Genomic DNA, 24,735 nt, shown 5'->3' with positions numbered 1-24,735 from the left:
GCTAGCCACGCTAACCTCTACAATCTCCTTCACATGACCCGCTTACCAGGTCTGTTAGCCCGCCCAAGCCGGGCCGGACCCAGGCTCACTCCTCCCCGGTTCACATTGCCAGCCCGCTAGCCCTATCTCCCTTTTGGCCCAATCGGGCCGCCCAGGGCCACACTCCCCTAACCTGCACACCCCTAACCCATGGTTGTACGCTCAAGCTCACTCCTCACTCCTCAGTTGAGTCCCCACCAACCCGACCCCAACCCGACCCCTTCCCCCCCCCCCACCAACCCGGCCCACCGCTACGTTTCACCTTATAACCGTCTTAAATAAGACTAGGTAATCAAGGTCAAAAACACATTTATATCAACAGCTCATCTTGCTTGTGACGGGTTAACCTCTCACAAAAAGGGAGAGGGGACAAGGTGGGACACCCCCCATGTGCTTCTCACTCACCTCTCAATGGGCATTTTGTGAGAGGAAACAGTATCCGTCACAAGCTTGTGACGGATATCGCCCATCTTCAATGAGATTTTGTGTTATATCAATGGTTCTTTGGTAAGTCCATCAAACCCAGAAAACCTAAACATTAAGAGCATCCACAATGGTAAGCTAGTTGGTACTAGCTTACCTTTGCCACATCATTTTTTTTTAGCAACAACAATTTCAAGCTACAAGTTATTCCAATGGTGAAGCCAATTTAGTATTAGCTTGATGAGACCTAACTAACACATTTTTCTATTAATTTATTTAATTCTTAATTTATAAATAAAAAATAAAAACTTTATAAATGAGACAACTTTTTTCTATTGGTTATATTTTTCTTGTGGGTCCATTTAAGCAAGTAGTTCCATGGAACTACTAGTTTGAAATTATTTGAGCAAAGCTAATCTATGTGTACAACTCCAATGGTTGAGCTACTAGCTTACAATTTCTAAAATCAGCAACAAGTCTTTTTCCCAACCATTGGAATCTTTCAAGAAAGATCTTTAATGGTAAACTACATTGTATTGTAGCTTGACATGCCACATAGTTATTTTCAGCAATATTGCTCTCAAACTACATGTTCTCCCAATGGTAAGCTACTATACCTTCAGCTTGAATAACTCCACTTCACATTAATCAACCAATAAAAACCAAGCAAAAAAATCAAGCATGTAAAGCTTGGTAGAGCGAGTGTAGGCTTTTTCAAGCGGGTTCATGATTTTCCATCTCCGATGGTGAAGAACCTGCTTGAAATTTTTACAAAATGCAAGTTGCGGTCCTTTTTATGAATCGTTGGAGATCTTTCTAAGTGAGCTACATCTACTAGTCAAATGTCACACAAAATGACACTAGAGCACAATAGCACACAACACCCGACCAAGAAGAGTGGGGAAAACTGCAGTAGATATGGGATTTTCACATGACAAATGCCCACATGTGGGTCTTATTAACTAAAATTGCATATTTCCCTTAGCTGTAGGACACATATTCTCCGTCATTTGCTCCTAATTTTGCAGGAAATTTTGACTAATTGTAGGGACATTCATCCTCTTTTTTTCCTTCACATTTTAATACAACTATTACACTAATTAATTAATTAAACTCAAAATACATTTAATTAAATAACATTTAAACTCTGTCTCCCACCCACCCATTCCATTACTACTAATTAAAGACAACCTCTACTACGATCTCTAAAATAACCCGACTCGACCTGATCTGATCTGAATTAAGCACATGACCCGGGAGCAAACCCGACACGACGTTGCGCCATGTCGAAAACCACTCGAAACCCTTGTTGTTGAATGTTACCGATAATCGACAATCCGCTCATTGTACCCGCGAATGCGAAGCAAAACCGACTCGAGGTGTCGACCGGGATTAGGTAATTATTAGCCGGTAGCGAAACGTCGGCTCCTCGGAAATGCATGACCACGGTCGGGACTCGAACCTCGGTTTTACCCGATAGATCGAAGCAAGTATCGAATAATGAGAAACCCGGGGCGGACTTTAATGAGGCCGCCCCAACACGGAACGCGTCTCGTAAGGCAACGTAAGCGGGTCGGGTTAAACGTGTCACGGATGTACCCGAATCGACAATGACTCCACCATTACCCGTACGGTCAATCTTGAAAAGCTCACCCGTGATTCCAGGAACGCGGGTCCCACCAACACTAATTCCCATCAATTCCACGTAGTAAAAAGTGTCAAGCTTCGGGTTACTGAGTAACGGAGTAAAAACCGCGGACCGAGAAACCGATGAACCGCCAAAAACAACAGATGACGGTTTACTTGAAGCAGACCGGTCTACTAAACAATAAGAAAATTTCTGACCGAACTGGTTTCCGGCTTGGGTTGGAAATGATAATTTACCCCTTCCTAAACCTAATAAACCGGCTGCACCGATAAATAAACCTTCATTATCATGCCCACAACCTAACGCAACGTTTGGGACCTTAACTCCTCGAAACGTCATCGTTTCGGAAGCGAACTCACCCATAGTGAAAGAACCGTCACCGTACGACACTTGGTACGCGCATTTATTCCCACGTCGGATACACCCGGCTTGGTCCAGCTGTTTACATACTCTAGACCGGCAAGGAATAGACCGGAACGAACCGGATTGAGCTGGATTAAAGATCCGGTCGGTCTGATCATAACATTTCTTGCATGGCAAACACTGGATCCAAACAACATCACTCCCAGTATCCAACACCATGTACATGTACCTCGGCGGCGTCCCGACGCCGAGACGAGTGAAATACTCACCGCTCCCCTGCGCTAACCCGGACACCACCGAGCTACTGAAATCCCTGCTCGAGCTCGAGTTCTTCCCCCCCGCCGCTCTTAAACTCGGCTCGAAGGAAGAACTCGAGCTCGAGGCGAGCTCGACTCGAGCAAATATGGAATTTGCTCGAGCCGAGTCGCGTTTGAGGCGGAGGGCGAATAAGTCCTCCGGACTCAAATGTGACGCGAGGGCGTCAATATGGTGTAAATCTAATGACAACCCGGAATCGGATTCGGATTTGGATGTGTCTTGGGGTTGGGGAGTTGGGCCGAGGTGGGCCGGGTTAGGGAGGGAGTGGAGGGTTAGGGTTTGGGTATGGAGGTGCAAGGAGTTAGAGAGAGAAAGGGAGATGAGGAAGAGGAAGGAAAAGAGAAGTGTTGCTTCTTTCATGGTGTTTTTTTTAGAGAGAGAAAGGGGAAGAAAGGAGGGTTCTTCACATGGAGGAGGAGAGTGAGTTGAGAGAGTGAAGGGTTTAAATAAAGTTTGAGGAGTGGAGTGTGAAAGTAAATAAAGTTGGCGGTTTGTGATGGTTGAGGGGAGGTACAATTTTTTTTTTTTTTTTTTTTTTTTAAAAAGAAAATAATGTTTTGATCGGTGGATTTTGTTTTTGTTTTTGGTTTTGGTTTTGCTTTTGGTTTGTTACTTTGTTATTTTATGTTTTGTTTCTTGTTTTGTTGGGTTGTGTTTTGTTGTGTTTACTGTTTAGGATTTGTGATGTTTTGAATTGGTTTATTAAGTTTGGATAAAAGGTGGTCATTTTAGCGGATTGCGTTGGTCATGAGGCTAGGTTGCCGGTAGATCTGGTAAACGGGTTAATCGGGTTGGGGTTGGGTCAGACCAATTTGGGTCGGGTCAAATCGGATTTCTCATTGATTTCGGGATAATTCGGGTCAGATTGGATCATTTCGGGTTTCGGGTCTGTTTTGGATTTGTTGATGGGGCCTGTTTCGGGTCAACCGGGACGGGTTAATTCGGGTCGGGTCATTTTTAGATCAATGAATAAGAGAGAAAAAGTTATTTCAAGTCTTTTTGGTTCAATTAAAGTTATGTTTTGTCAGATCATTTTCGGGTTAGGTGGTTTCGTATCGGGTCGAGTCAAATCGGGTTTCGGGTGACATTCCGATGACATAGTTTCGGTCAATTTCGAGTCTCAGGTCAGCCTTTTCGGATCGAGTCAAACGGGTCGAGTTGCTTTTGCCAGGTCTAGTTGATGATTGGCTTGACCTGATCCGTCGTGAATTAAGTTTGTTTAGAGTTGGCTTTTCCCAACCCGGTCTGCCAGAACCCACTAAAAAAAAAAAAAAAAAGAAAAAAAAAGAAGGAATGGATCTATTTTGGCTCGATCCGATCTAATAACATGCAGGTTTTGGATTAGGATTGATCCAGCCTGGCTAACTCACCCTTCCCACAGGCTGATTCAGGGTTATGAGAGCCAACACCGGTATGTTCGACCCAAATCCGCCACCTCTAGTTTACAGAGTATTTATCCGGGAGAAATATAGATATTACCTAGTTTAACTCGTTAGTTTAATTCATTAACATACAACTAGACAAGTGACTTATTTATGGATTTCATATTTTCAGATCCTTGGTGTTGTAGGTGTGTTGAGAACGTGACTCACTACTGTAAAACTAAATCAATTTGACTATAATTCAATACAAACACTTCTACAAAACCGTAAAATTGCTTATTATAAGAAATGGTGACCTAGTACGGAGTGTTAAAGATTACGACTGAGAGTGAAATATTGTATGTTCTCTTATCCACCAGATACGGTATTTATACAACATAATACAGTGTATGTATACATTAAATGTACTGAAGACAATATGGATTTTTGGGGAGGACGGCGGAGTGAATTCCGAAGGTGAGATTTTCACCTTAATTCTTGTGTTTACAAGACGGAGTACATTTTTAGAGAATATTGTACAGCTCTATTATAATAAGACTTTTATGATCAATTAAGATCCCATGTCAAGCGACCTAAATACATAGATTAATGCAAGGTAGACACATACACAAATTGGTGGTATTGGTGTTATGTTTGGTGGAAGTTGAGTCAATTGAATGCTATCACTTATCAGGTTAGGTTGGGGACAAACCTTACATATATAGGGCACGTACTATTCTATACAGTCAACATACTAACCGTACTAATTTCGGGGTGCGAACTCTTTGCTTCGATATTATATAATCATCTCGAAGTTCTGAACTAAGGTCATTTTCTTTTTTGGCTAGTCATCCTCAAGCAAAATCAATTACTGGTCATACATAAATTCTTATTTGTGACGGCGATATCCGTCACAAACTTGTGACGGGTACCGTTTCCTCTCACAAAATGTCCATTGAGAGATGAGTGGGAAGCACATGGGGGTGCCCCACCTTGTCCCCTCTCCCTTTTTTTGTGAGAGGTCACAAGCTTGTGACAGGATTAGCCCGTCACAAGCAAGACTAGCTGCTGGTCATAATCTTGCTTGGTCATGGTTAGTGATTTAATTAAACTATTTAATTGGTGACTAAACTTGCTAATTTGTGACCAAAGGTCAATTTGTGACCTTTGAAGGTCAATTTGTGACCTTTGCTTCATTTGGTGACCTCTTCCATGACCCAATAAGTGTCATTTTCTGGTTTGTTGGACAAAAAAAAAGGAACAATGAATATATTTATAAAATTAGAAAAAGTAAGAGAGAAATATATAATATGATAGTGGGAATGTTGTAAAGTGGATAATGATTGGGTTGATGACGTAGGTCACGACCTTCTGCTTAGGAGGGTGAAAATAGGTCAAGGTTAATAAGGTGAAATTAAGAGTAAAATCGGTTCGTGACCTAATTAGCGTGACCTTTGCTTGGGGATGGTCTAACCCACTGATCAACTAAAGTAATAATGGGGTGGCACTCAAGTTTGTGGAAGATTTTTACTTGAGTTGCCTGAGAAATGCAATGTGTTAGTAGAATAGTAGGTGCCCATATTACCATTTTACCTTTTATGAGGTATTTCTGTGTTACCGACATACAACCAACAATTTATATTTACTTTATCTTTCTCCTAGAAAGTAAAACAATGTAAATTATTGACCGAGACTGAAAGAGTCGTAAATGCAGTTCAAATGTTCGAGCGTTCTTGCAATACAGAAATTGTACTTGCACTACTTATCGCTCCAATGACTTCACCGAAATAAAATGAGGTGGGTTTTGACGGGGTGCAAACACTTGTGCCGGTTAAAGTGTTCACTAAAACCAGCCGCGAAATTGTCTTTTATTTCAGTTCAATTCATCCTCTAAAAAGAAACATACTACATAGCTTCCATGAAATTGTCATTAACAAAGCTCATGAAATGAGCATGATATCTAAACGGTGAATGTAGGTGTTGTTTTTGTAGGCTAAAAACGAGTGAAGTCATTGAATCACAAAAGAAGAAGATAAAAAAGGTTGAGCACATTGATTAAAGCTGCGAGGGTACTTACAACTAAAAGAACAAAAGGTAAATAAAGAAGGAAGTGTGCTAAATCTCGTGCCACTTTTTAAAAGAAATCATTTAATACTCAAATGCACAATTACATTTGTGAATTGTGATCAATTCCTTTATGTTTTGTCTTCTCATTAACTAAGTTTACCGTACAACCGTATTATACATGTTTTTGCGTATATTATTATAATTTATTTATTTTTTAATTACAATATTGTCATATTAATGACTCCCGCAAATTGCGAGATATAGGAAATCAAATGTATATAACCTTACCTTTATTAGTAACTAGGTCATCAAATAAATTTGAGAGAAGCAGTTTTAAAAGACCATTTGAGGCTCTATATAATAGAAAAACTTAGTTTTTTGTCCTTTTTCCTCACAGTCATTTGTTTACCTTTGATTTTGGTACAAAGACCGGGAAAAGAGGAGAAGACCATTTGTGAACATTCTTATTGAGTGACAAGTAGACAAGAGATTATGTGGATTATCAAATTACCCTCCGAAAATATTTCTAATATAGAAAGGTAAACAAATGACTGAGACACTTATAAATGGAATAGCTAAACAAATGACCAGGATGGAGGAAGTAATAGTCAGTACTCAGACATTTAACTAGCAAATTAGATTCTAAAAAGTTCGCCCCACCCGTCTATACCAAGACCTATTGTTATATCAATGGACTTCATATGTGGTGCATAAACTTATTTATCACCAATCTTGACTAGTTTAACTTCAATTGTGAGACGATCTTAACCCTTTTTCTACAATGTGAACGTGAGGAAAAATGTTAAGAACAATAGAACATGAATGATTGATGTTCCTACATAAGGCCAAATTCGTTATTAGTCTAAATACATCAAATCTATGATTGATGTTCCTACATAAATCAAGACCAACTTCAAAGGAAATTGGTACGACCTTGCATTAAGGAGAATGTCTCCTTAATTGTCTAAGCTATTTAAGAAATAAATACAACCAACATTTCATCCACGCGGTACAACCATACGGGGTCATGATCTAGATCTAACGGCTGTGGGAGTGGCGCAAGGGGTAGGGGTCTTACGAGCTGGAAAATGAGATGGCAGCACCAGATAGTGTACCGAGTCTCTCACATCTACCATGTATAGATCATTAAAATGGTAGATTCTACATAAAGTATGTGAGAGGATGATAACGAGACTTGATATCACCCGGTGGCATTATATCACTCTCCGAAAGCACTAATTCAGCTAACAAAATTCCAAGATAACCACCGTGAATGGCTGAGCTAAGATGATCCCCATACTAAACAATTGGGACCACTCTTAGTCCTTAAGGGGCTGATTTATATCGACGACGTTTTAGTAAATATCGACGACGTTTTTCATAAAAAAGACGATGACTGCCCTTTTGACTTTCTCTCTCTAAAAAAATTTCTCTCAAACTCAACTAAATTAAAAACAAAAAACAACAACAACAATTAACAATATGTCAGCCTAATTAGTTCATGACATTAATTTTGTAAATAACATATTGTTAATTGTTTGCGTAAATCTGAAATTTTTACCCCCAAGATTGAACCATGGACCAAACGTTGGAAATCAACGTTTGTCGTGGTCCAAACGTGGGAAACCAACGGCGTTAGCGTGGTCCAAACGTTGGAATCCCACGTTGGCCACGGAAAATTTTTTTTTTTTTTTTTTTAAAAAAAAAAAAAAAAAAAAAAAAAAAAATCTCCGTGGCCAAACAACCAATTCCCACGTTCACCACGGATGAGCGTTGCATTCCAACGTTACACCCACGCCAACAACCATTTCCAACGTTTGGCGCGGTTTCGCCTAAAAACCGTACAAATTCACTCCCAATTCAATTAACAACAACAAATTTCGACTCAAAAATCAATCCCAATCAACTATATTTCGCAAACAACATATAACAATACCAAAATTTACATAATAACAACTAATTAACATGAATTTTAATCGAAAAACTAACAAATTCTACACTTACTTGGTTTCAATTTCTAAACTAATTTAACAAAAAAAAAAAAAAAAAAAAAAAAAAAAAAAACACACTTACTTGGCAACGTGGGAGGGAGGCGGCGTGTGTGGTGGCGGTGGAGGCGGCAAGGTCGGCGTGGTGGTGGCAGCAGTGTGGTGGCGGTGTGGTTGTGGTGGCAGTGTGGTGGTGGTGTTGAGTGTTGGTGGAAGTTGGAGGTTGAGTAGAGAGAATAGGGAGAATGGCTAGTGAGAGATGAGGGGCAGTGAGCGTCTTTTTTATGAAAAACGTCGTCGACGTTTACTAAAACGTCGTCGATATTAACGAATCCGGGTCCTTAATCATAGAGGATGATAATGCACATTATTGGCAACTTCACTAAGGCCTTGGGAAGATTCAACAACATGAAAAACTGTTGAGTTAAACACCAGCGCGTTCCAACTCGGTTGTAAGTGTTGAGCATGGGTGTGTATTGAAGTGTCGTAACTAGGGATGTCATTGGGGCGGGGCGGTAGTGGATATAGGCTTCCCCGTACCCGTACCCGTACCCGCCAAGCAATTCTCAAACCCGTACCCGTCCCACCACCCATGGCGGGTACAAGTTCCATACCCGTCCCCACCCCGCCGGGTGAAAATCTAGACCCGTACACGCCCCATTTACCCACCAACCAACTATGTCATAATTTTTTCGATACTTTTTTGGATAAAATGTAGTTTAATCACTACGAATTTCCTCAAAATTTCATTATTATATTTCTAGTTTAATATTTTCTATAAAATTTAATAAAGAACATTATAAAGTCATAATAAAATAAATATTTTTTAATAATTGGCGGGTAGGCGGGTATTAGGTGGGTATGGCGTAAAACCCATCTCCGCCCCACCACCCATTGCGGGTGGAATTTTTTTTCCCATACCCGCCCCACTACCCGTGAAAGCTCTACCCATACCCGCCCCAACTGGGGCGGGTGTGGAGTGGTACCCGTTTTTACTCGCCCCGCTGACATCCCTAGTCGTAACGTGACTAGTTTCACAAAAATGTCATCTTCAGTACTCTGTATCAAAGTACCGTGTTGTATAAGGAGGGCCAAGGAGTATAGTTTCGATGTGTGACATGCATCCAAGGTGACGAAGTAGGGTCCTTATTATTAATAAAGGTACCGGTTTTACTCGAGTGGGTAAAATTGTGCAAGCCATTAAATAAGAGGATTCACATTTATAAGTAACACAAGATAAGAAACTTTGGACAAGTAACTCACGGTAGTAAATTCAGAAGCCATAACTGCAGCAAGGACCAGCGCCATCAACGTGAACAAATTTGTAGCCTCCAAATGTTGGTAAGAAACTGCAAAAATCACAGTTAACTGGTCTTTAGTTACAGTTTCATAAGACAGACAGTTCATGTAGCCTCACCTTACAAAAACAAAAGATCGTAGCAACAGTAACACTATATATGCAGGCAGACTTGCTTCGCACCTAGCGGCGATATAGAGTATCAAAAAAGTGAACAATTCATGGACAATTTAGTGTCAGGCTAGCCGGGACGACAAGTGCAAAGATCGACATAAATTATAGTGTGGATTATCCGAAGATGAGAAGCTTACAATTGTTGCATAATCAAAATCGGTTGTCCAATTTTTAATGGTTCTGAAGTTAACAGCTACTCGAGTAAAAAAAATATATATCTTCGCCTAATGGAAGCAACTGAGGACCTAGCAGGCTAGCAACCAATAGTCGAAAGTTCAAACCCCTCTCCCTTCGTAACAATTTAGCCTTGGCAGCTCCGTTCACGCTAAAAAATACTCCCTACAACTCATTTATATTGTATCAGTAGGACTATAATGCTAAAATGGTCAACTTTAACCAATATTTTTCTCATAATACAAAATAGCTATGATTTCTAAAACATAAGATGAACACAATTGTTTTAGTAAAACAAATGACAATTTTTTCATTCTACTGCAATAAATGTTCGGAGAAATTGATACTCCGTAATAAAATTAGGCAAAGTTGACAACCAAGGTCAAATGGATCGCTAAACTTGGAATAAAGGCAGATCATCCATCCGCAATTATCTTCTTACATTTGAAAATATGTGAAACGAGTTTTAAAAAATAAGAAGGTTATGATAGGATAAAAGTAGAAACTTAAGACCCGTTTTCTATACCCTTGCTACTATATGTATCATCTACTCCCTCCCGTCCAATCATTTGTTTATCAAAGGTAAACTAATAATTGGGATCGACGGAGGAAAACTCACCGTCTCTGGTGATCTCAATGCGTGGCCGTAAATCATAAACCCATACCTCTAGGCATCTATACCAAGGTCAACTTCTGAGTCCTAAGTAGGACCAAAAGAATTCTACATTTAGGTTTCAGATATGAATGCAACATGAAGAAACATGCATACCAATAACCATGGTCCCCATTGAAGCATTAAAAGCACTGTATGGGTGGAAACTGCAAAGTATTCCATAATAATATCAACATATCAACAAGTAGAAAAACCAGGGTAAAGGAAGAACATGCTAGTTAGATATTGGGGGTAGGAAGGTAGGCTAAATTATCATTATATAACTATAGAAGTTTTTATGTTTCTCCATTGTGGTCTACATAGCTTTCTGCATAATGAAAAATGACACCCGCTAATAAAGGCAACATCAGAACAGCATATTTCCACTATCAATAATTGATTGATCATAGCATCTTCCTAAGGCAGTAAAAACCATGAAAAAGCAGTAATTATTTTGTAAAACTAACATCTCATTTAGTAACGGCAACAAATGAATGGCTTTCTTACTCAAAAGGACCGTCTTACATGTAAGACAAAAAAAATACGGAGTATAATGTACTGTTTTGGTTTTATGTTTAATGTCAATAAAACATGAACTTTGGTATGATCAACTGCACTTGCCATGATCTTGTTTCTTCGATCATGTGCACTCAACGTAAACTTGATGTTTGATTTTTTTTCTTCTTTCAATACGAGAAAGTACAAGTATAGTATAAAAAAAAAAAAAAAAAAAGAGAAATAACTTAGCTTGTGCTTTAACTTTTAAAGGAAAAAATAATCTTTTTGTAGCGAACTTTATTCCCTTTGACCCAGCGAATAGCTTACGATTTCCATATTATTTTGTCCTCGCGAATTGTTTATGCTTCCTATCAGGGGCGTCTAATACCATGGGCGACCACGGGCGGCGGAATCGGGCCTCCAGTTTTGGCCACTAAATTTATACTCCCTCCAATTTCCTATTATCTTCCCTCTTTCCTTTTTCACACAAATTTAATTATCTTCCCTCTTTCTTTTTTTGGTAAGTTTCATTCATTTTTTATTAATTTCTCTCTCCTAAAAAATCAACAACTCCCATTACTTTATCTATTCTTTATTCATTATTCATTCTTTATTATTTTCTCTCCCCTAAAAATTTCACAACTTACAATACTTTATTCTTCTTTCTTCCCCTTTCTTAATTTTTGTGCCCAAAAGAAAGGGGGAGATAAAAGAAAATTGGAGGGAGTAAGTTTTACTGATAAAATTGAATACAAACCTCGACGTGTAGTACACATATATTCAAATTTAGGGCCTCATTTTTTTTATGGTGCACTGGGCCTCCATTTACTTTAAGACGCCCCTGCTTCCTACGGAGTATTTAGTAAGATGGTCTTATTGACATTAGGAAAAGAGTGAGGAATCTTCAAGAAACTTAAGAGAAATCAGAAATGTAGTGCAGGTGCATTAAGTGAACTCAAAAAGACAACATCATTAGCAAAAGGTAAAGATGATTAGAGAAAAGATGCCAAAATAATATGAATGGTAGTATGGTACCTTTCACCTTGCCTACTTTTGTCCTGAAGTTTTCACCCAACTCATAATTAACCAGTAATTATTGTGTAAAACCGTTGTACATTGTACAACGGTTCTTTGTACTCCGTATATTAAGTACATCATTGATAGATAGTAACAAGCGAGTGTTTTATTACTAATCAAATGGTCCCGTCTTATACTATGAAGAGGTTCAATAGTTTGTGTGCAATTGACATTTCAAAAATCTATAAATTCGAGTACTTTCATTTACTGAGACACTGACTGTACTTTTCTTCGCGACGTGTTATGAAACTCTTCTAACCCTTCTCAAGTGATTAGGGGATTTTTCAGTAACCTTGTGATTCCTTTATCCATCACAAAATATAGCGAAGAGTCGAAGACCCATAAAAGATTCAAAGCTGCGTGATCTTCAATTTTACCGAGATCTTAGAGCACTGATTTAGTCTACAAGCTCGTCGAGAGCATTGATAGAGTAACTGTTTGGAATTGGAATCCAACAAAGATTTTAAGAATCGTCGAACTAGAACCTCAAAGCTAACTAGGGACTTGATATATGATGAGAATTACATCTCCAATGATATGGAAGTCCTCGGTTAACTACCTCTGGTTCAACCTAGCTAGCCGAGCTATAGCTTACCCTACATTACTATATTTAAATGTCCGGGTCATAGTCGGTCTGTTCATTAGCTATAAAGGAAAAATCATGCACCTAATAGTCTTTGCTATCTACATGGGAACTTCAGGCTACCATGCACTGATGCACATTAACAAACTTGAATTCGAACAGATTCACTGCTCCAAATTCGACAGATTTTCTATTTTGACCGGAAAAAAAAATCGCCATGAAGTGTTGGGGTCTCTAAGAAAACATTTAATGACATTGTTCTTGCAAAATAGCCTCCCATTAGATTTATTTGGAGAGCATTAGAGCAAAATAAAACAATTCTTCCTCTGCAGCTTAGCTTAGAACTGCTGGCAGATTTGACTATTTGAGTATGTCTATCTTATTTAACAAATTCTTTATTGCAGCAAGACATGCAATCATTTATCATTTGAAAATAACAATAAGCTGTTCATCAGGAGCTAAGAACGACGAAGGTTTGATAAAGTTTCCATCAGCTATGTTTATAATTTACCTACGATAAACTCGATCTCTTCTAGAAAGTTCATAAACAGTAATAAGTGATCTAGTGAGTCGAGTTAGTATCACATACCTAGTTATAGAACATTACTCCTTCCTGGTCCACTCCCCACTTTTTCCTCCAGTTTTACGCTCGAGCCTCACATTTGTCATTTCAATATTCTTTGAAGCAGCCTTGCACATGTCATAGACTGTCAAACCAGCAACGGTGACCGCAGTCATGGCTTCCATCTCAACCCCAGTCTTTGCTGTAGTAGAGGCTTCACCCTGAATGTCGACACTGTAGTCACTGGGATTCAAAGCTAAATCGACATGCACATGAGATAGGCATATATTGTGGCAAAGTGGAATGAGGTTGCCAGCATGTTTAGCCCCCATTATACCAGCTATCTTTGCTACGCTAAGAACGTCTCCTTTCGCCAATTGGTTTGCCGACACCAAATCAAACACCTTTTTTCCCAAGATTACTTTGCAGCTTGCTATGGCTGTTCTCTTAGTGTCTTCTTTAGGAGAGACGTCCACCATTTGTGCCTTCCCATGGCTACCAACATGAGTCAATTTGCCAGGAACATCAGATAACTCGGTGACTAGATTTTCTGGACTTACAGAGCAACTGACACTCGAATCTGAGGGGCCTGATGCGGGAGGTCCTCCAAAAATGTCTTCCAACTCCTAAAATATAAAAACAAAGAGTTTCAAATATGGTCGAACTTGCAGTGGTTCACAATTCACATACTAAGTCAAATCAACCAATCATGCGCTGATACAATTTTCAAAAAGAGTCTGTAACGGGATAAAAAAAAGGGACTACAGCGGAATACAAATCTATAGTACTTAATGGCCAAATGGACGCGGAACAACCACTTATAAATCTCCCGAGTATTAGACTCATGAGCCCTAGTGGCTAGTAAGGATCAAGGTACAAAATCACCCCTTTAGCAAGGAATCATTTGTAGACAGCTTAAGCATGTTCCGAAGTAGCCAACATTAAGCACTCAACAACATGCACAAATTGCATATACTCCCTTCGTCCCGGTCAATTGTTGTCCTTTGGTTTTGGCACAAAGACCAAAGAAAGAGGAATGGGCCAATTACTAAATGACAAGTGGAACAAATTAAGTGTGAATGATCAAATTGTTGATCAAGTTCATTCTTAAAATAGAAAGGACAACAATTGACTGAGACACCCCAAAATGGAAAAGGACAACAAATGACCGGGACAGAGGGAGTACATGTTAATATGTCAAGATTCTTACAACCCTAATATTGGAAAAATTTGACGGACAAAATTCCATCAACATTCTACTCTATTCTTTTAATAGCATTGATAATAAGCAATACCTACGAGAAATAACGTTTTACAAAAGTATACAAGAATTATAACTGCATAAACTTGGGTTATAAAATCTCCTGTAAATACCATTGATCATGCTTGTCAGCTAGAATGTTATTGTTTATTCTCTCATTTCAAAAATACTACACTAGCAAATCACTGAGGAATCATGAACAATCTCATAGAACGTTTGCCGAACTATATTCACAAACTCGTCTACCCTTGTTATATCATCTCCTTAGTAACTGTGAAGTAATGACATCAGCTAATCGAAATTCACTATCAAATACGGAATACCACTAAATTTCCAAATTTCAATCTACTCCAATTCCCCAACCACCAAATTATTATTATCGCCGATATAGCTTCCTTTAAACTACAAATTGATGCTTTCCCTAAACACAAATTATCCTGTCAGACTGTTGATGCTAATGCACCTCGTTTATTCGTATCGCTCTAGGAAAAAAAAAAGTTAATAATTCAGGCTATACCTTGTTAAACTCTGCAATGGAAGAAGAAAAATCAGGAGTATTCTTGCTTGAAAAGAATCTTCTAGAAAGCGAAAATGCAGTAGGCAGCCGTCTGATAATCATTACGTCAAAATCCTACGCAAAGCGGAAAAATACTATCGAAATAAAGCGATAATTAATGTGATTTCATTCAGGCATTTCAACAAACACTTGGTGAGTTCACGCGAATGCAAGCGTATGAACCAATCAATTAGTCTCGTGTAAAACCGTTTCGTCGTAAAACACGCCCTGTGTAACATAAAATTGTTCCAAACTACAGACACTGTCTCAGTCAGTTGTTTAACTCTACTTCAAATCCATTGAAAAAATTACTCTTTCCGTCTCAGTCATTTATTTCATTTATTTACCTTTTGTATTTATTGCTAGAGGTATTTTGATTTAAGATAAACAAATAATCGGGACGGAATGAGTACATATAGTGGATAGTAAATCAAGATACAGTATAGAATGTACCTGTTGCAGAGAGATGGAAAGGGAGGAAATCGCAGATCAGAGAACGTTACGTGGGCTCGTCGATTTTTGGCGCCTATGAATTTGAACGACGTCGTTACGGTATATTTGGGCCAAAAAAAAAAAATCCATTTTATTTGATGGGCTGATTTTATAATGGGCTTTGAGGTCCTTTGGTCATGGTAAGCACTAGAGCAATCAAAATCAGCCCGATCTGAAAAGGCTGACCCGAGATCCGGAAATAATCCGAATTACAATACCTAAATGCAGGAGTTGAGAGGTCAATTTTTAAGCGAACTAGATAATAATATAAATTACTGATAACTCGACCCGTATTTTACTCGAAATCCAAAATAAACGAACTCATAACACGCTTGACCGCCTATTTGACATATATATCTACACCCGGCCATATACATAATTACATATGACTTGGAATCCGATATAACCCGACTAAAACTAAAATTTATTTTGGTTCGAGAAAATATATATTTATGACAAATTGTTGGTGTTGATGATGTAACATAATTCACTTTATTCACTTCTAAAATTATACAAATAAAAAGGAAATTCGAATAACTAAGTAGTAGCCAAATTATCATTAGAGCATCTCCAATGGTAAGCTAGTTGCTACTAGCTTACCTTTGCCACGTCAATTTTTTAAATTACAACAATTTCAAGCTACAATTTACTCCAATGGTTAAGCTAATTTACTAGTAGTTTAATTGGACCCATTTAACACACCCACTATTTTTCTATTCTTTACATTCTTCTTGTAGGACCATTTGAAATTTCTTATTTCAATTTAAATTAGTTGATGTGGAGTCTTGATAGTTAAGCGAATAAGCTTAAATCTTTTTTATTTTAAATGAAAATCTTTTAGGTAGAACTAATTGGAATCTTTCTTATGAGTTGTCTATGTCAGATGGTTGAATAATCAATAACTTAACTAATTAAAAAACAAAGAAAAGCTCTAAGGCATATGTGGCACCGATAAAATGGATCGATAGACGCATAATTTTCAACGAATTATCTTGTAAAATCATTATTATAGCGAGTCTAATATCCCGATTTCTTACTAATTATTAACTATCATGGCATAACTAACCTACCTAATAAGTTATAAGTCATATTCTAATGGCTAGAATAATATCCAATAATAAACAATCCGAATCACCTAATTTGCAAATTTGTCTCACTCCTTATCCCATAAAAAAAACTGACATGTGGCAAAAAAATAAAATAAAAATAAAATAAGTCACATGCATTCCTCCTCTGCACTCCATCTTCTTCTCCCTTCTCACTCTCACATTAATAAGCATTGATAAGCTCCTCCTCTACCATACCATCTTCTGTTTTCACTTAAATCTGGAACATTGAAAAACCCAAATAAGCTCCTCATTCTCTCAACCGAATTTAACTCCCTGCATCTTTAATGGTCTAAGTTTTATAACTTTCTCAAAATATTTTTTTTACTTAAATGTAAAACATTGTAAGTTACTCACTTTAATCATCTCTACATACAAAATATTTAAATAAATATAATCAAAATTATACTCAATTGAAAGAATTTTTCACAATGAACGTAATTATTTACATTTTAAAATTTTTATCAAAATATTTTTTTAATAAATTTAGAAACAAATCACCGTAATTATTTAATATAATTAAATAATAAAATTTATTAAATTATAATTAATAATTTCCTGAGATTTATACAACATTTATTATGTTCATAATAAATAATTAGCTGAAATTAATATCTGTCATTAAGGTTATCTATGACACATGTCACATCTACAACATTCGAATAAACTAATTGTAAATGTCAAATGTTCGAATATATGTGATGCAAATGTCGTGCATTACAATTCCCTACCAGATCGGATAAATATAGATTATTTTTTATCTAATTAACTAATTTATTCCATAGTTATAATAAACTTACAAATATCCGAAGTTGAATTACATGACCTTGGCATAAAAACGCCTCAATTATTTATCAAATGCCTTTTCTCTCCTTTGAAAATTGCGCAATGCTTCAAGGAATTCAGCTTCATTAAACTCAGGCCCGTAAATGGTAGTAAAGTATAGCTCGGTTTGTGCAAGTTCCCACATCATGAAGTTGCTGAGGTAGAGATCACCTCCGGTTCGAATAAGCAAGTCAGGGTTTGGGTTTGGGTTCGTGTCTGAGGCACTGGACGAAAGATGTCGTTGAATCATGGACTCATCAATAGCTTCAAGCTCAATTTCACCAGCCATAGCCTTCTTGCAAATGATTTTAGTAGCTTTGACTATATCATTTCTTCCTTCATAACATACCGCCAATACTAGTTCTCGGGTTGAATTTGTAGTTGTTGCTTCTTCCACTTGTTTTATTGTGTCTTGCACTGATTTAGGCAGCCAAAACCTTTCTCCAATCACTCTCACTCGTACTCTTTTCCTATACATTAAACAACACACGATTAGTGATGTAATCAAGATTTGAAGTTATTAGGGGCCAAAAAAATCTCAAAAGGGCAAATTAATAATATCAGATATTCCGTAGTAAGATACTAAATATTCCTATTACGCTCCCTCACTCAAATGCCCATTGGACTTGAAGAGTGGTTGATTGTGCACCGGCTCCCCCGTACCGTGTGCTGGGTTTCCACTTCGAGTGGTTGAGGAGTCTTGAGGTTGCCAGGATTTGAACCCGTGACCTTCGGTCACACTAGCTATGATACCATGATAGATGAACCATCTCAACCAAAACCTTAAGGTGATGGTTGAAGCCCAACTATTATAAATATTCCTATTACTTCATCCCTGCCATTTGTTTACTTTTTTTCATTTTAGGTTATATCACATTCATTTGTTTACCTTTTTATATTTAGAATATTTTTTATCAGTAAATTGATCATCGTCCAATTGCTCTATTTTCCACTTGTTATCCATTAACTATACTCAGAAGTTATGAATGGTCCCCTCCTCTTTCATGATCTTTATGAAAATCAAATGTAAAAAAATGATCGATGCATAGGGAGGAGAAATGTTTTTATTTTGTAAATAATGAGTTTTTATTCTAATTTTTTAAGCAATTCTTAAAAACGGTAAATAAAAAGTCGGAAAAAAATGTACATATGCCAAAACTTGAAAAACCCTAGTAATATAATTTATTTTGGCTAATAGAAATTCTTCTTTTTTAGTTCAAAATATTTTGGCGAAAAATAATGATCTTTTTATAAAAAAAATTGATACTGAGGAACATAGATAGCATGCAAAAAAAAATATATATTTTTTTGTATGTTTTGAAATTTTTCTTTTCTAAATTTTTATTTATTTTCCCAATTATAATTTTCTTCTAAAAAAAATATTCTAATTTTATTAATGCTACATTTTTTATATGAGATATTCAATGTCTCATGAGATTTTGAGTAAGGGGTCAATTTTCACTTTTTATCTAAGGGATTTAATCACTTTAATTAAAATTTAAAGGACTTACTTAATCTCACAATTAGACAAAATAATGAGGTTCGATTACTACTTTTTATTTTAAAAAACTTCTTTCACAATAAAATACTCCGTATTAAATATTCCGAGAGGGTGATGCATGCTTTGAAAATAAACTAGTAAATAAGCAATGACCTTATGAAGACCTCTAACATGTCCTGTAACCACTCTTGGAGTTGCCGAAACAGTAAATCATTGGCTTCCTGGAATTGGGCATAGAGAAAAAAAAAAGTTATTTTCCACACTTTCTTCATTACATCAATTAGGGCAGAGCACGAATCGGGTATCCGATTCAAAGTGCTAGTTCGGATCGGATATCCATATTAAAAATCCTGAAGTTAGATATTTAATATCCAACCCAAATGTTTTGGATATCCAAAATAATCGGATCGGATGCGGATATCCATACTTTTGAATTTATTTTAAAATTAAGTTTGAAACACGATTATATTTAGTCTTACATGATGATTTTCTTTAGTATTTTTATTCCAATGTTCTCGACATAAAATTTAAGCACCTTTTAGATATTTCTCTAATATTTTATACATTAATTAACTTGTATCAAATAAAATTTTATTTTATCAAAATTATACTATAAAACTATAGTTTCGGATTGGATATCCAAATGTTTTAATTCTAATATCCATATCCAAACCAAAACCAAAGATTTCGGACCACATATCCAAACCAAACTTAACTTTCGGATCTCGGATCGAATATCGGATCGATTTGGATAATCGGATTTTTTGCTCGGCCCTAACATCGGCTTATCCTTTCTATTTACATATTTAAAAATTGCCATAAAAAATCATTCAAAACCCCTTTGTTTGCAAGAAATTAACTACTCCCTATGGTTTGGTTTTCAGGACCAGTCTGAGCAAGTTAATACTCCCTCCTATTTACAATGATCTTCCATACTTATTTTGGGTAAAATTTAGTGGTATGATTATATGTGGACGTAAATGAAAGTAAGAGAGAGAATATGAGGTCACAAGTTATTATAACCACGAATGATAGACAAATAAGGAAATTGGAAGATCTTTGTGAATTTGCCGTTTTAGAAAATGTGAAAGATGTTAGAGAATGGGAGGGACTACTAGCTTTCCCAATTATTATTTTTTATCGTTTTATTTATTATGATTAATAATATTTTAATTAAAACAAAACAAAACAAAATATGAGAAAAGGAAGTAACATGTTAAATAATGGGTGAATCCCTTATATATTGATTTACACATTTCCAAATTCTCACGCTTAAATTTCCCGCCTAAGTAATATTCTAGTGGACACTTTATTTCCTAATTAATTACTGTTCACTATCTTTTTTTTAACAATTAAACAATATTTATCTCCTAATTTATTTTATATCATCAATCGTTATTTAACTTTTACATAAATAAGTCTAATAAAATCTCCTTTGAATTCTATATCCAAATTTTCTACCCTTTTTTAAAATAGAGGTAAACTACATTAGTTTAATTAATTGTCAAATTCTCTAATATTTGTATCTAAAATACCGTGCAGTTACACGGGAGCTACACTTATATCATACACTTCTAATTACTAATTTATTATTGGAGGGAAACACAGGTGAAAATATTAAGTTGCCTTAAATTAGGAAAAGAAAAATGTATGTGCACTTGGTATCTTTATTTTCCGCGTTTTCCGCGAAAGTGGTAAACAACCTTCTTAAATTTTACTTCAACGTGAGATTAACCTCCTTAAATTTGATTTGGAGTAAACAACCCCCTTAACTTTGCTATAAAGTGAAATCAATCCCCTTTTATTTCTCGGGTCAAAATCTCACCAATTTCTCATATCGGTGTACATATTAGGTATAAATATCTCTCGGATACTTTTAGTTTTCATTTGTCTGCTCATGTCATCAAGTAAGGGCGGTGATGGTGATCCTCAAAAATTGTCGAGTTGTTTGCCCAATAATCTAAGATCAAATCCATGGTTTGCCGAATTGACCTTCCCCTCCAAAATTACAAATTAAATTGGTCAAGATGCAACTATTATCAGGGGTGTTGGAAGGAGCAAATATGTTGTACGACCATTGAGTCTGCGTAATTACTGGAATTCATAATTATTCTTCATTCAAGCATTTTAGTCAGCATTATGATTGTTAATATCAAGAGTATGATCATGTGATAAAATAAGACGCTAGAAATATTGCGGTACATCTACATGTATAAAGTATAATAAGGATTGAAATTTATACATAATATGTACACCGATATGGGAAATTGGGGAGAAATTGAAAAATCCGGTGAGATATAGACCGGAAAAATAAAAGAAGCTTGATTTCACTTTAGAGCAAAGTTAAGGGGATTGTTTACTCCAAAACAAATTTAAGGGGATTAATCTCACGTTGAAATAAACTTAAGGGGACTGTTTACCACTTTCGCGCTTTATTTTCTAATATAGCACGTGACATTTGAAACTTGAAGAAAGGAAAATATTGGCAATAAATCTTCTTCTATTTATAAAAGGAAAATATTTAAAGGGCTTTTATTGACTCCTTAATTTTATGATTAAAAACACTCTCATATCCCACCATGATATCCTACCCATTTGCATTTCATTTTAAAGATGTGTGTGCGACATCAAATCTCAATAGCAACTAGTTTTGCTACCGTGCAATTCACGGGACTTTAATACTTTTATCATTATGCGTTTTATTTCAAAGACTTCTTATTAAACTACCATAATAGAAAAACTATTGACTAAAGCTGCTGGAAAAAGAAGTCTATATGAAATGGTAAGTTTTCGCGCAATTTTTTATTTTGGTTGCTTTTAAAAAATTAGGATAATCTTGTCACGTGTATAAGATGGTTTTACATTACAAAAAAAACTGTAAAGCAAATCTAAACATAAAAAAGATAATGAATAAAGACAATTATTAAAATGACTTATTTTATAATAATCTTGTTCAGGTTCGTCTTACACAAGTAAATGGGTGAATACTCAAGACTTGTTGCTTGATGGCTTTTTCCTTATAAAATAGATAATGAATATGAGAGATGTTGAAAAGTTGTTGCTTGGTGATGTTTTGGGTGTCTAGACGTTGGGACTGTAGAGTGAGAGAGTTCTCCATAGAGATCAAGGTCCGAGTTAAGATGATGATCCTTGGTTTGAGGAGAGGATTGTGAGGGTGCAAACTCTTGTCCCATATTGGTAGAATAAAGATGGAAGATCATTTTTATAAGTGTCTACATAATATAATAGTACGAGGCCTTTTGGAAAGAAATTTAAGAGTAAATCCATGAGGGTTTGACCCAAAGCGGACAATATCGTGCTATTATTGGTTATAGACACCTACACAGCCGAGGTCCAACACAAAGTATTCAAACTTCCGCACAACAGGAAATGTGAAACATCTTGTAGAACACAAATTCTAATTGCTTATAGAAATAGAGGGAGTATATAATGTTTTTTTTTTTTTTTTTTTTTTTTTTTTTTGACGAGAGTTTTTATCCCCTGGACACATGCAATACCCTGCAAACCACGTGTGCCAAGTAAGACATTCCTTAGGATGACAGGTAACCACAGCACTCCATGTACGGAGTCGAACTCGGAACCTCTCAATTTGTTGTCAATTTACAACGCTTTGAGGCACTCCTATGCTCCACTACACTCAAGCCACTTTGGTTAGTTGGTCTAGTAGTTGGGGGCTTGGTATAGTTAACAATTTTTGTTAAATGTTATTTTACATACATTTTTTAGTCCTTATCAAAGAAGAAAAGTGTGTGCTTTGACTCAATTTTTCATAGTAAAAAATTTACACTCCGGTCGACTGAATCCTTAAATAATCCCTGCCTTACACTTAACACCTACAAGTTTAGGGTGGTGCTCAATTAATAATTTACTCCTCTTTTCATTTGAGTTTGCCTTGGTGCACGCATATTTTAAAATCTCCTTCACATACTTTTAAAAAAATTCTATAATAAATAGAGAACGCACTTGTCATAGTACTCACAAACTTGGCGGAAGTGACCGGAAAAAATGACCAAACCTCTGACTAATACTCGACCCGACATCCGAACTGAGAACTCGAGATTGAAATGTAACCTGAATTGATGTGATGAAGTATGACCTGACTCAAATGTTTATTGTATAACTTGATAATAACATAATTGAAAATAACTCAAACTCGAAATAACTCGACCCAACCCAATCTAACCGAATTCTGTCAAACCCGAAAATGCCTCGACCGAGCTGACTCCACCTATAACCGTTCCGATTAACCCAATTAACAAGATGCATGTGTCTCAGTGGTAATAGCAAATGCATTTCAATCAAGAGGTCATGAGTTCATTCCTCATCAACAACATTTTTAACGTGAACTTGTTGTTGTTAAAGTATTAAGGTGTCTAGATACCCCCCCTCCCCCTTTTCCCGAGTTCGAGACTCAAGTGTTATACTCACTCTCATCCACTCTTTTCTTCCCTATTCCCTAAAACGGATTATTCAGGTTTTCTTTCCCTTTCCTTTTTAGAAAAGTTTTTATTAATATTATACTCATACCTATCTCCACTCATCAAACCCCACCATATCATTTATTAATACTTAATTCTAATTATTCCTACCTCTCCCCAATAACCAAACTCCACCCATCTCTTTTATTAATATTTAATCCTAATTATTCATACCTCTCTCCAATTACCAAACCTCACTCATATCTTTATCAATATTATACTCTCACCCTTAATCCCCGTTCCCAATTCAAAGAGGAAAAAAAGAGTGGATGGATGGGAGTATATTTTACCCATCTTCCATAAGTGGATAACATTATAACTCAAACCAACCAGGCCTAATAGTAGAAAATAAAAACCAAGAGAAAATAAAACGATATGGGTTACCTTGGAACGTCCAAGGGTTCGCAGTCCATATATAAAGCTAGTGACTGTAGGAATCCCCCATTTAAGACAAAGATCAACAACAAGCATGTTGGCTTTATAGAAAGGCCTATAATCAAGTTCCTTGCCATGGGATTTTAGCCACCTACGGTTTCCATCCAAGATAACGGCCACGTGTCTTGGCATTAAATCTCGCCGGAGACCCACCTTTGCGTACTCATGATCGCCGGCTGGTGTCAATGCCGAGCAGCTTATGACCTTATGGCTAGTGAAATTGACGTAATTTCTTATGTTTTGGACACCACTTTCTTTCGAGTAGAAATTTTTGGAAACAGACGAAGAGAGAACGGAATTGGCACAACATCTTACCAAGGAAAGCATCATCTTTTTTTTTTTTTTTTTTGCCCCTTTCTTTATCGTCTTGAACATTTTGTTGGCCATTTAAGGAATGGTGTGGCTTTTAATTTTTTTTTTTTTTTTTTTTTGTTGACAGAAGGTTGAATAACTTACATTATTGTAAACAATAAAGAGTAAGCTACTCGACTAGGTAGCACCAGACACTTAACAACTAAGTCTAGCACTACAAAGCCATACATCGATAATACATAACATTGATATAAAATAACAGATACGATACTACGATAAGCAAGACAAACGATGGTAGAAAGGCAAGAGTGTGGCTTTTAAATTGATGACCGGAAGAGTAAAAAATATCATTCTTCTCATAATTAAAACATTAATTTCGTGAAATAAATAAGGTTGCTAATTTTATATCTTCTGTTGAATATTTTTGTCCAACTCTTTCCAGATGGTTTGAAAGCCGGTAGTTTCAATAACTTACCTCACTCATTCGAAAGGATAAGATAAGTTGATCCTGCCTAAGAGGATCA

General features: G+C 36.5%; 3 protein-coding genes across 3 annotated transcripts; all 3 read right to left on the bottom strand.

Annotated features, from left to right (window-relative positions):
* Nucleotides 1-1,494: 1,494 nt before the first annotated feature.
* LOC141604971 (aspartyl protease family protein 2) lies at nt 1,495-3,255 on the bottom strand. The gene has a single exon (XM_074423568.1). The coding sequence runs from the start codon at nt 3,149-3,151 to the stop codon at nt 1,703-1,705; it is 1,449 nt and encodes a 482-aa protein (XP_074279669.1). The 5' UTR covers nt 3,152-3,255; the 3' UTR covers nt 1,495-1,702.
* Nucleotides 3,256-9,319: 6,064 nt separating this feature from the next.
* Nucleotides 9,320-15,608, bottom strand: LOC141607060 (cyclic pyranopterin monophosphate synthase, mitochondrial). Its single transcript, XM_074426427.1, has 4 exons — nt 15,495-15,608; nt 15,003-15,116; nt 13,252-13,850; nt 9,320-9,556 (listed from the first exon to the last, which is right to left on the bottom strand). The coding sequence occupies exons 2-3, from the start codon at nt 15,102-15,104 to the stop codon at nt 13,266-13,268; spliced, it is 687 nt and encodes a 228-aa protein (XP_074282528.1). The 5' UTR covers nt 15,105-15,116; nt 15,495-15,608; the 3' UTR covers nt 9,320-9,556; nt 13,252-13,265.
* Nucleotides 15,609-17,307: 1,699 nt separating this feature from the next.
* Nucleotides 17,308-24,241, bottom strand: LOC141607059 (dehydrodolichyl diphosphate synthase 4-like). Its single transcript, XM_074426426.1, has 3 exons — nt 23,849-24,241; nt 19,119-19,186; nt 17,308-17,934 (listed from the first exon to the last, which is right to left on the bottom strand). The coding sequence occupies exons 1-3, from the start codon at nt 24,227-24,229 to the stop codon at nt 17,487-17,489; spliced, it is 897 nt and encodes a 298-aa protein (XP_074282527.1). The 5' UTR covers nt 24,230-24,241; the 3' UTR covers nt 17,308-17,486.
* Nucleotides 24,242-24,735: the final 494 nt, after the last annotated feature.

The sequence above is a fragment of the Silene latifolia genome, chromosome 10, assembly GCF_048544455.1.
Source record: "Silene latifolia isolate original U9 population chromosome 10, ASM4854445v1, whole genome shotgun sequence".
Classification (NCBI taxonomy): domain Eukaryota; kingdom Viridiplantae; phylum Streptophyta; class Magnoliopsida; order Caryophyllales; family Caryophyllaceae; genus Silene; species Silene latifolia.
Note: the sequence above shows the minus strand (reverse complement) of the source record. Positions and strands in the feature narration are given on the sequence as shown.